The sequence below is a fragment of the Procambarus clarkii genome, chromosome 75, assembly GCF_040958095.1.
Source record: "Procambarus clarkii isolate CNS0578487 chromosome 75, FALCON_Pclarkii_2.0, whole genome shotgun sequence".
NCBI lineage: Eukaryota > Metazoa > Arthropoda > Malacostraca > Decapoda > Cambaridae > Procambarus > Procambarus clarkii.
Window position 1 is genome coordinate 16,705,023 of NC_091224.1, and position 12,727 is coordinate 16,717,749.

The 12,727-nt window shown below is 44.1% G+C and overlaps 2 protein-coding genes across 2 annotated transcripts in view; one reads left to right on the forward strand and one right to left on the reverse strand.

Annotated features, from left to right (window-relative positions):
* Window positions 1-12,727, reverse strand: part of LOC123749468 (uncharacterized) — a gene marked incomplete in the record, with an annotated part of 443,575 nt that overhangs the window by 80,681 nt on the left and 350,167 nt on the right.
* LOC138357016 (uncharacterized) overlaps window positions 6,219-12,727 on the forward strand; it is a 31,684-nt gene continuing 25,175 nt past the window's right edge. The window contains exon 1 of the mRNA XM_069313550.1: window positions 6,219-6,355. Within this exon, the coding sequence (XP_069169651.1) occupies window positions 6,219-6,355 (137 nt within the window). The remainder of the gene's footprint in view (window positions 6,356-12,727) is intronic.

Consider the following 12,727-nt stretch of genomic DNA (forward strand, 5'->3'; position numbering starts at 1 on the left):
AAAATTAACTCAGCAAAGATCATTAAAATTTTAAAATGAACTTTGGAGCGTAAATTCTTCAACGCCCTTCTCAAGTGAAGAGAAACATAAAAACAGTAAAGGTGGTTTGCGCGAGAATCATTGAACTCACCCTCTCTCTCATATTCAATAATTACCTAAGTGTAATTACCTAAGTGTGGTTACAGGATGAAAGTTACGCTCGTGGTGTCCCGTCTTCCCAGTACTCTTTGTCGTATAACGCTTTGAAACTGTTGACGGTTTTCGGCTTCCACCACCACCTTCTGAGCTTGTTCCAACCGTCTACCACTCTTGTTTGTAAAAGATAATATTATAGAACCTTATAATATTTTTTCGGCACCTTTGTTTCCTTAGCTTGAATGTGTGTGTCCTCTTCCTCGTAAAGTTGCTGGTTTCAGGAATTCCTCTTTGTCAATTTGGTCGATTCCTGTTAGTATTTTGTAAGTGGTGATCATATCATTTCACACACGTTTGTGTGTGTGTGTGTGTACTCACCTATTTGTGCTTCTGGGAGTTGAGCTCTGGCTCTTTGGTCCCGCCTCTCAACTGTCAATCAACTGGTGTACAGGTTCCTGAGCCTACTGGGCTCTATCATATCTACATATATAACTGTGTATGGAGTCAGCCTCCACCACATCATTACTTAAAGCATTCCATTTGTTAACTACTCTGACACTGAAAAAAAATTGTCTAACGTCTCCGTGGCTCATTTGGGTACTAAGTTTCCACCTGTGTCCCCTTGTTCGTGTCCCACCCGTGCTGAAGAGTTTGTCTTTGTCCACCCTTTGGCGCCTGACAGCTGGGTGGACAGCGCTTCGGATTCGTAGTCCTGAGGTTCCGGGTTCGATCCCCGGTGGAGGCGGAGACAAATGGGCAAAATGTTTTTCATCCTGATGCCCCTGTTACCTAGCAGTAAATATATACCTGGGAGTTAGACAGCTGCTACGGGCTGCCTCCTTGGAGGTCTGGTAGAGGACCGGGCCGCGGGGACACTAAGCCATGAAATCATCTCAAGATAACCTCAAGATAACCCTGTCAATTCCCCTGAGAATTTTGTAGGTGGTTATCATGTCTCCCCTTACTCTTCTGTTTTCCAGGGACGTGAGGTTCAGCTCCTTTAGCCTTTCCTCGTAGCTCATACCTCTCAGTTCCGGGACGAGTCTGGTGGCATACCTCTGAATCTTCTCTAACTCTGTCTTGTGTTTAACTAGGTATAGACACCAGGCTGGAGCTGCATATTCCAGGATTGGTCTGACATAAGTGGTATAAAGGGAAACACAACTTGGGAGCCTCCTGGGTACGTACTCACCATGTCATGTATATACGTTACTCACCATGTCATGTATATATGTTACTCAGCATGTCATGTATATATGTTACTCACCATGTCATATGTATATATATTACTCACCATGTCATGTATATACGTTACTCACCATGTCATGTATATACGTTACTCACCATGTCATATCTATATATATTACTCACATGTCATGTATATACGTTACTCACCATATCATATGTATATATATTACTCACATGTCATGTATATACGTTACTCACCATGTCATATGTATATATATTACTCACATGTCATGTATATACGTTACTCACCATGTCATGTATATACATTACTCACCATGTCATGTATATACGTTACTCACCATGTCATGTATATACGTTACTCACCATGTCATGTATATACGTTACTCACCATGTCATGTATATACATTACTCACCATGTCATGTATATACATTACTCACCATGTCATGTATATACGTTACTCACCATGTCATGTATATATGTTACTCAGCATGTCATGTATATACGTTACTCACCATGTCATGTATATATGTTACTCACCATGTCATGTATATACGTTACTCACCATGTCATGTATATGTTACTCAGCATGTCATGTATATACGTTACTCACCATGTCATGTATATATGTTACTCACCATGTCATGTATATACGTTACTCACCATGTCATGCATATATGTTACTCACCATGTCATATGTATATATATTACTCACATGTCATGTATATACGTTACTCACCATGTCATGTATATACGTTACTCACCATGTCATATGTATATATATTACTCACATGTCATGTATATACGTTACTCACCATATCATATGTATATATATTACTCACATGTCATGTATATACGTTACTCACCATGTCATGTATATATGTTACTCAGCATGTCATGTATATATGTTACTCAGCATGTCATGTATATATGTTACTCACCATGTCATGTATATACGTTACTCACCATGTCATGTATATACATTACTCACCATGTCATGTATATACGATTATTTATTGTTCGCCAGTTTTAAAACTAAATTTATCAATATGTATAGACAAAGATATTTACCTTTTTGTTTCGTTATGTATTTATGATTATGTAAACATAGGTCTACATATTCATATATAACTATAATTTAAAATAATTTGTTTTCAATTATCTTATTTAGTTCAGGGATGCAGAAAGTCTTAAAGTAGCGTCATCAGTAAATAGCATCAGCTGAGTTAAGAACCAATTTCTAAATAATCCTTTCGAGTAGCGTAGTTCTGACTGATGTGAGAATTTGTGTGCTGCTCATTTGGATAACGGTATGCAAGTTAGTCGATTAGTTAGCAGGTCAAACAATCAGACAATTATCCATGGATAACATAACAAATTTCGAGGAGGAAGTGCATGTTAGGCAATCAGGCAATACTGACACATTTCATACAGATAATATCCCCTTATATCTCCTTATGATATCCCTTTATATCTCTCCTCCCCTTATATATTATATCAATTTTTCCCCTTACCCGGTATACCAACCCCCACTATATAACGATCGAAGCAAATAGAGGTTATTATAGGCCTCGATATACCACGATATAGGCCTCGATATACCACTGATATACCACGACACACAGCACAACGACGCGACTAATCAGACCAGAACACAGATAGAGTCACACAGCCAACACGCCAATCAGGACTCAGCCAACACATCAATCAGGACTCATTAGGCGCCGGGATTCCAAGCCCCCCTCCCTTAAACCTCCCTTAAACCTCCCTTAAAGCCTCTTCAGGTAGACTCCGTCGTCAGGCTCTCAACTTAATTAATCCTGGAAAGATGGGTAGACATAATCCCTGCCCACGTGATGGATAACCCGGACTAGGAAGGGATATTAGCAGAGAAATGAGGAGAGACAAGAGGAATGAGAAGGAGCTGGCAAGTGGAGAAATGGTGTAGGTGGAGATGAGTTGATGTTCATATGAGCTACAGGGGCAGGATGATTAGTGAAGGATCTGGAAGATTAGTAAAGGACTTGCAAGATTAGTGAAGGACTTGCAAGATTAGTGAAGAACGTTCACCCTTCACTAATTCACGAGAGAAGTGGAGCCTTTGGTAACGAATGAGAGATGCCAACACTCCGCCATGCTATCTTCACCACACTTGCTATCCCAACACTCCACCATGCTATCTTCACCACACTCGCTATCCCAACAGATCGAGATGAAGAAATATGTACCACCGACATAAACCCACTACCTTGTGAAACACTAAAACTGAAAATGTTTCGAAAATGTTTCGAAAATGTGTCGACAATGTGTCGAAAATGATTCGACAATGTTTCGAAAATGTGCCGAAAATGATTCGACAATGTTTCGAAAATGATTCGAAAAGGTTTCGAAAATGATTCGAAAAGGTTTCGAAAAGGATTCGAAACGAGATTAATGCCGGAAATTCATCATCGACATCGACACTGTGGACACGCTGAAACATCTTGAATCAACAAACATTGGAGGAACCAGATGCTGTGTAGTTAAGACGCGCAGACAGATTAACCACAAGATAGACAGAGTAGCCACAAGATAAACATAGTAGCCACAAGATAGAGTAGCCACAAGATAGACAGAGTAGCCACAAGATAGAGTAGCCACAAGATAGAGTAGCCACAAGATAGACAGAGTAGCTACAAGATAAATATAGTAGCCACAAGATAGAGTAGCCACAAGATAGACAGAGTAGCCACAAGATAGACTGTGTAGCTACAAGATAGACATAGTAGCTACAAGATAGACAGAGTAGCCACAAGATAGACAGAGTATCACTGGCACCATTTGAGTGGCTTTCGGGTTCCGCTCTTTTGAGTAGTACTCTTTAGAGTCCGTTCTTGAAGGTAGTCTTTTAGTAGCTCTAAAATAGATCCGAAGATATCTGTTGCTCAGAGCTTTGTTAATGATCCAGAGTGCCAGACCCGACCAATGGCACCTGCCACGTCCAGAGCAACAACACAGCTAATCTTGGACTAATCCAGTGACTGGTGCCACTTACTGGAGAGATTACACAAGACATCAGCCTCAGATCGACCTTTCCTAAAATCAAACTGTCAATCACATCACAGCCGAAGATGGTAAAAGAAAAGTCATCTCCTGAGAGGGGGTAATATCCCAATAATTTGATTAGTAACTAAGAGTAGTGTCACTCTCACTCTCTCTCACTCTCACACACTCTCTCTCACTCTCACACACTCTCTCTCACTCTCACTCACTCTCCCTCCCTCCTTTCTCCACGACTCTCCACTATTCACCACCGCCTCAGGCAAATCCTATCCTAACAGTACATTCAGAAGCCAGGACAAGGCCGGCACTCTGACATTAATTTGCTCACTAAAACCTGGCGTTGTGGCTGTCAAGACGGACTGGGGTGCTCACCCCAGCTACTGAGAGGGCGGCCAAGCCTGTCAAGACTCACCTGTGACAGTGCCGTGGGTGCTGCCATGCTCCTCTCCCTGTGTACCGGTGGATGGTGCACCGGTGGATGGTGTACCGGTGGTTGGTGGTGATAGTGAAGGGAAGATAGTGAAGGGGGAGATATTATGCCTATCCTACTTAGCGTTGTGGGGAAGGCGTATGCTAGGGCAACTATGGCCCTTTCTGCCTTGTTGGGTGCAGGATGTGCTCTGGTGATTGGGGATGTGCTATTGTGATTGGAGATGTGCTCTGGTGATTGGGGATGTGCTATTGTGATTGGAGATGTGCTCTGGTGATTGGGGATGTGCTATTGTGATTGGAGATGTGCTCTGGTGATTGAGGATGTGCGCTGGTGATTGGGGAAGTGCTCTGGTAATTGGGGATGTGCTCTGGTGATTGGGGATGTGCTCTGGTGATTGGGGATGTGCTCTGGTGATTGGGGAAGTGCTCTGGTGATTGGGGATGTGCTCTGGTGATTGGGGGATCTGCTCTGGTGATTGGGGATGTGCTCAGTAACCTCTTGTGTCCCATTATACTTCTCTTCAACAGCCCCTCTCTGCCCATCACTTTCCCTCAGCCTCTCAATCCACAACGGTTCCTCAGCCCTTCCTCTCCTCAGCAGGTCTCCTCAGCCCCATTACTTTCCTCCTTCCGCAGCAGCTTTCTCTTCTGTTTCTCAATCTGCCTTTCCCACTTTGCCCTTCACTCCACATTAGCCCCTCAGCCCCAGAATGTTTCTCAGTTCACCACTCCACATCAGCCTTTCCCCCCTTCCCTCTGTCCCATCCCCACCCCTATATCCCTCACCTCTATATCCCTCACCTCTATATCCCTCACCCCTATATCCCTCACCTCTATATCCCTCACCCCTATATCCCTCACCCCTATATCCCTCACCCCTATATCTCTCACCTCTATGCCAAGTGTCCAGGAAGAGCCTTAATATACGGTATACCAATGCGGATGGAGTTACAAATAATGCAGTGATATATAACCCATCACCAAATAACAGAAGACCCAAGCAAGAGTATGACAGAAATAATGCAGAGGAAATTATAGAAAATGATCCGGAAAGGGATCCTGGTATTATTGCAATAGTGGAAACTAAGCTAAACGATACAATCTCAAATTCAATATTAGGTAATAAGAAATGTAAAGAAACGATGGCAGGAAGGCGGGTAGTTACACTTATAGTGAAAAAAATGGAATTGCCAGAACTGTAAGATGTTAATACAAATGGATTAGTTTACCTCACTGGAACAGCGTATGGAAGAAAGATAATGGTATTGGTAATACATATAACCCCAGCAAACAACACAAGTCCCAGACAGGAATATGAAGACACAAAGTAGTCACACATGGAAGATCTGAAAGGAACAGGACAGCATCGCCAACATACAAAATGAGAGTTAAACTACTAATCATGGGCGATGTAAATCAGAGAGAAATAGATTGGGAATACAAAAAAAATTGGTGTGGCAGGAACGTGGAGAGGAAAATGAGTGGAAGCTCCGGAGAGGAACTTCTTAGCACAGCTGTAATAGATGAAATAAGAGAAAGGTGACGGAGGATGCATCTTGCCTACGGGATCTGATATTCCTTATAAATTAGAAATACGTCGAACACTTAGATCACACCACAACAATACGAGCCAATGACCATTGTATATAGAAACATGTGTCCTTGATATGTGTCCTTGATATGTGGCCTTGATGTGTCCTTGATGTGTGTCCTTGATGTGTGTCCTTGATATGTGGCCTTGATATGTGGCCTTGATGTGTCCTTGATGTGTGTCCTTGATATGTGGCCTTGATATGTGGCCTTGATGTGTGTCTTTGGTATGTGTCCTTGGCTTTGATCACGACTCAGTGGTCGAATTAAAAAAGGAGACTAGCGTGCAAAAAAAGAGAAATATGTGAGAGAAAGAGAGTTCCTGTGGAAATGTGAAGAGGGGAGGAAGACCATACGCCACATTATAGTCCAGGGAATGATGGATCAAGTCAAGCAGTGAAGTGAAGAAGCTCAAGAGATTCATAACCAACAAAATGGTAAAAAGTTCAAAGGGGAAATATAACCATTCAACAGACAATGTCAAGAGCCTGAAACTAAGGGCAAGTGGGAATGGGGAAAAAAATACAATGAACAGAAGAAAATTGGTATAGATTCAACAGAGCTAAGCATGAATACTTAATCATAAGCTATAAGAAAAAATATGTAAATGAGAGTGACTAGATTATACCAGAGGGGAGGAAACTAAACAGAAAATAGCAAGAACATTTCTGAGGAGTTATATACAAGTTTCCATATTGTTTCCATATTTCCATCATAGGAATCCAAGAAACTGAAGCTCGATCCCAGAGACACACATTATATGTAATCTCGCGCACACGCACACGCACACACACACACACACACACACACACACACACACACACACACACATGGAATGCATTAGGAAGTGATGTGGTGGAGGCTGACTCCATACACAGTTTCAAGTGTAGATATGATAGAGCCCGATAGGCTCAGGAATCTGTACACCTGTTGATTGACGGTTGAGAGGCGGGACCAAAGAGCCAGAGCTCAACCCCCGCAAACACAACTAGGTGAGTACAACTAGGTGAGTACACACACACACACACACATTCCAGGAGAAATTCCAGAAATAAGAGGGAATAGCTAACCAGGAACCCCTGGAAGAGTTTCAGATTACCAGCGGGGAAGTAAGGTAGTGTTTACTAGATTTGGATGTGACAAAGGCTATAGGCCCAGATGGAATCTCCTCTTGGATACTAAAGGAAGGAGCAGAAGATCTGTGCCTGCCACTCTCCATAGTGTATAACAAATCACTGGCAACAGGGGAACTGCCAGAAATTTGGAAAGCAGCTAACGTAGTCCCGGTATACAAGAAAGGGGATAGACAGGAGGCACTGAACTACAGGCCAGTGTCCCTAACCTGCATACCATGCAAGCTGATGGAGACGATTGTGCGAAGAAAGCTAGTGGAACACATGGAGCGAAATAACTTTGTAACACAGCATCAACATGGTTCATGGTTCAGGGATGGCAGGTCCTGCCTCACAGGGTTACTTGAATTCTACAACCAGGCAACAAAAATAAGGCAAGAAAGAGAAGGGTGGGCAGACTGCATATTTTTGGATTGTCAGAAAGCCTTTGATACAGTACCACACAAAAGGCTAGTGACAAAGCTGGAGATGCAGGCTGGAGTGAAAGGGAAGGTACTCCATTGGATACAGGAGTACCTAAGCAAGAGGAGACAACGAGTCAGTGTGAGAGGTGAGGTCTCATATTGGCGAGACGTTACAAGTGGAGTCCCACAGGAGTCAGTCCTTGGACCCATACCGTTTCTGATATATGTAAATGATCTCCCAGAGGGTATAGACTCATTTCTCTCAATGTTTGCTGATGATGCAAAAATTATTTTGCATCATCAGCAAATTATTTAAGGAGAATTGAAACAGAGGATGATGGTAGGAGGCTACAAGATGACCTAGACAGATTAAATGAATGGTCCAACAAATGGCTGTTGAAGTTCAACCCGAGTAAATGCAAAGTAATGAAACTAGGCAGTGAAACAGGAGGCCAGACACAGGATACAGAATAGGAGATGAAATACTTAATGAAACAGACAGAGAGAAAGATCTAGGAGTTGATATCACACCAAACCTGTCTCCTGAAGCCCACATAAAAAGAATAACGTCTGCGGCATATGCGAGACTGGCTAACATCAGAACAGCGTTCAGGAATCTGTGTAAGGAATCATTCAGAATCTTGTACACCACATATGTAAGACCAATCCTGGAGTATGCGGCCCCAGCATGAAGCCCGTACCTTGTCATGCACAAGACGAAACTGGAAAAAGTCCAAAGGTATGCCACTAGACTAGTTCCAGAACTAAGAGGCATGAGTTACGAGGAAAGGCTGCGGGAAATGCACCTTACGACACTGGAAGACAGAAGAGTAAGGGGGAGACATGATCACAACCTACAAAATCCTCAGGGGAATCGACCGGGTAAACAAGGATAAACTATTCAACACTGGTGGTACGCGAACAAGGGGACACAGGTGGAAACTGAGTACCCACATGAGCCACAAAGACGTTAGAAGGAACTTTTTCAGTGTCAGAGTAGTTAACGGATGGAATGCATTAGGAAGTGATGTGGTGGAGGCTGACTCCATACACAGTTTCAAATGTAGATATGATAGAGCCCAGTAGGCTCAGGAATCTGTACACCAGTTGATTGACAGTTGAGAGGCGGGACCAAAGAGCCAAAATCAACCCCCGCAAGCACAATTAGGTGAGTACACACACAAATGAAATGTGTTTATTAAATACACACATTAAACGGAATGCATTAGGAAGCAATGTGGTGGAGGCTGACTCCATACACAGTTTCAAGTGTAGATATGATAGAGCCCAATAGGCTCAGGAACCTGTACACCTGTTGATTGCCGGTTGAGAGGCGGGACCAAAGCGCCAGAGCTCAACCCCCGCAAGCACAACTAGGTGAGTACACACACACACACACACACACACACACACACACACACAACACAGTACCCCATAAAAGGTTGATGCATAAGCTAGAGAAACAGGCAGGAGTAACTGGTAGGGCGCTCCAGTGGATAAGGGAGTACCTAAACAATAGGAAGCAGAGAGTTACAGTGAGGGGTGAGACCTCAGACTGGCGTGAAGTCACCAGTGGAGTCCCACAGGGCTCTGTACTTGGACCTATCCTGTTTCTGATATACGTAAATGATCTCCCAGAGGGTATAGACTCATTCCTCTCAATGTTTGCTGACGCCAAAATTATGAGAAGGATTAAGACAGAGGAGGACAGCTTGAGGCTTCAAGAAGACCTGGACAAGCTGCAGGAATGGTCGAACAAATGGCTGTTAGAGTTTAATCCAAGCAAATGTAATGTAATGAAGATAGGGGTAGGAAGCAGGAGACCAGATGCAAGGTATCACTTGGGAGATGAAATACTTCAAGAGTCCGAGAGAGAGAAAGACCTGGGGGTTGATATCACGCCAGACCTGTCCCCTGATGCTCACATCAAGAGGATAACAGCAGCAGCATATGCCAGGTTGGCTAACATCAGAACGGCCTTTAGAAACTTGTGTAAGGAATCTTTCAGAACATTATATACCACATATGTCAGACCAATCCTGGAGTATGCGGCACCAGCATGGAGTCCATATCTAGTCAAGCATAAGACTAAAATGGAAAAGGTTCAAAGGTTTGCCACCAGACTAGTACCCGAGCTGAGAGGTATGAGCTACGAGGAGAGACTACGGGAATTAAACCTCACTTCGTTGGAAGACAGAAGAGTTAGGGGGGACATGATCACCACATTCAAGATCCTCAAGGGAATTGACAGGGTTGATAAAGACAGGCTGTTTAACACAAGGGGAACACGCACAAGGGGGACACAGGTGGAAACTGAGTGCCCAAATGAGCCACAGAGATATTAGAAAGAACTTTTTTAGTGTCAGAGTGGTTGACAAATGGAATGCATTAGGGGGTGATGTGGTGGAGGCTGACTCCATACACAGTTTCAAGTGTAGATATGATAGAGCCCAATAGGCTCAGGAACCTGTACACCAGTTGATTGACGGTTGAGAGGCGGGACCAAAGAGCCAGAGCTCAACCCCCGCAAGCACAACTAGGTGAGTACAACTAGGTGAGTACACACACACATACACACACACACACACACACACATACACACACTCACACACACACACACACACACACACACACACACACACACACACACACACACAGGGCCTCGTAGCCTGGTGGATAGCGCGCAGGACTCGTAATTCTGTGGCGCGGGTTCGATTCCCGCACGAGGCAGAAACAAATGGGCAAAGTTTCTTTCACCCTAAGTGCCCCTGTTACCTAGCAGTAAATAGGTACCTGGGAGTTAGTCAGCTGTCACGGGCTGCTTCCTGGGGTGTGTGTGTGTGTGGTGTGAAAAAAAAAAAAAAAAAAAAAAAAAAAAAAAAAAAAAAAAGTAGTTAGTAAACAGTTGATTGACAGTTGAGAGGCGGGCCGAAAGAGCAAAGCTCAACCCCCGCAAAAAAAACACAACTAGTAAACACACACACACACACACACACACACACACACACACACACACACACACACACACACACACACTCACACACACACACACACTCACACACACACACACACACACACACACACACTCACACGCACACACACACACACACACACACACACACACACACTCACACACATACACACACACACACACACACACACACACACACTCACACTCGAGGTAATCAGAGTGATGATCTCTCACCGTCCACCAAGTGACATTACCATATGAAAGAGACCCAGAAAGTCAGCCCCTTGCATGTTGAATACATAATATACATCGTCGCCGTCCTCCCTGTGACACACTCACTCACACACTCACTCACTCACTCACTCACTCACTCACTCACTCACTCACTCACTCACTCACTCACTCACTCACTCACTCACTCTCTCACTCTCTCACTCTCTCACTCTCTCACTCTCTCACTCTCTCACTCTCTCACTCTCTCACTCACTCACTCACTCACTCACTCACTCACTCACTCTCTCACTCTCTCACTCTCTCACTCTCTCACTCTCTCACTCTCTCACTCTCTCACTCTCTCACTCACTCACTCACTCTCTCACTCACTCACTCACTCACTCACTCACTCACTCTCTCACTCTCTCTCGTCATTGAGAGGCGGGACCAAAGAGCCAAAGCTCTTTCCCCGATAGTACAACTAGGTGAGTAACACATATTCTTTGGCTTCTACGTCATATATTTTTGTTGCCAAATTGCACAGTCCCCAAGTCTGCAACATTGTGGTGCTTTCAAGGGCAGGTGTTGCCAACACATGTGAAATCACACATCCATCTCTCACATGTGTGAAGTTAGAGTTCCTACTTTCTCATATAACTGATCAGCATCAACCCAAGACGCCATCTTGTTATGGAGATGTCTTGGCTGGGGGAGGATAGAGGGAAATGGGGGGGGGGGAGGTTTAAATCTTTGCGTGACGCAGTGGGCTGTGGTGGTTTGGGCTTGGCATGCCTCCCGGGAGGAATGGGAATGGAGACGTCCAATAAGGTGCTCACTTCCCTTCTTTTTCGATGCTCTGGGACCTTAGGATATTCTTTAGACACTTAAGATATTTGCCTTACGTGAGGACGGCAATATTCTCCCCGTGTTCCTTCGCCTGTAAACTGTGTCTGTATCCAACGTTCTTCTCTATCGAGGGAGACTGAGGTAAAATTGGTCGGATTCATTGCTTCGTTCCGGGATCAATTAGCTGTTCAGATTTGACGAGGTTTCGTCAGGTGTGGGGGGGCGTCGGCCCTCGGCTTGGTCCTGGGGGGCCCTCCTTTACCCCTCACCTGGTGAGAGACTCACCTGAGGGGTCGTTGAGGGAACTACAGCCTCCCAGACAGAACAAGCCCCTCCTCCTTCAGGGGGGGCTTGCTTCAGGGTAAGCAAGTGACGTACTGTTCCGTTTTCTGTTTGAGTCATCCGGCTTACTCGGTAAGGTTAGGAGAGGAAACTTTCAATTAACGTTTTTCATAACGTTTTGAAACTTTATGAGAATTTCCTGCCCACCTAACCTATCAGAGGACCCTTAACTTACTGTTGTTGAAAAAATAATCCCAAATTTATTTTCATTTTTTTTTTAGTTTTCAAATTACGTCCAAATTCGGCCATACTGGCAAACTGCCAGAAGCGACGTTATTTTTAAGAGGACAGATTGACGGTCTTGAGCATCTAAACACCGGACAGAGCGCTGGAGCTCTAAAAGGAGGAACGTGGGGAGCTCTTCCCTACTTCAGAGCTCCTGGAGACATTGTGGACACGCAAAAGTATTTCC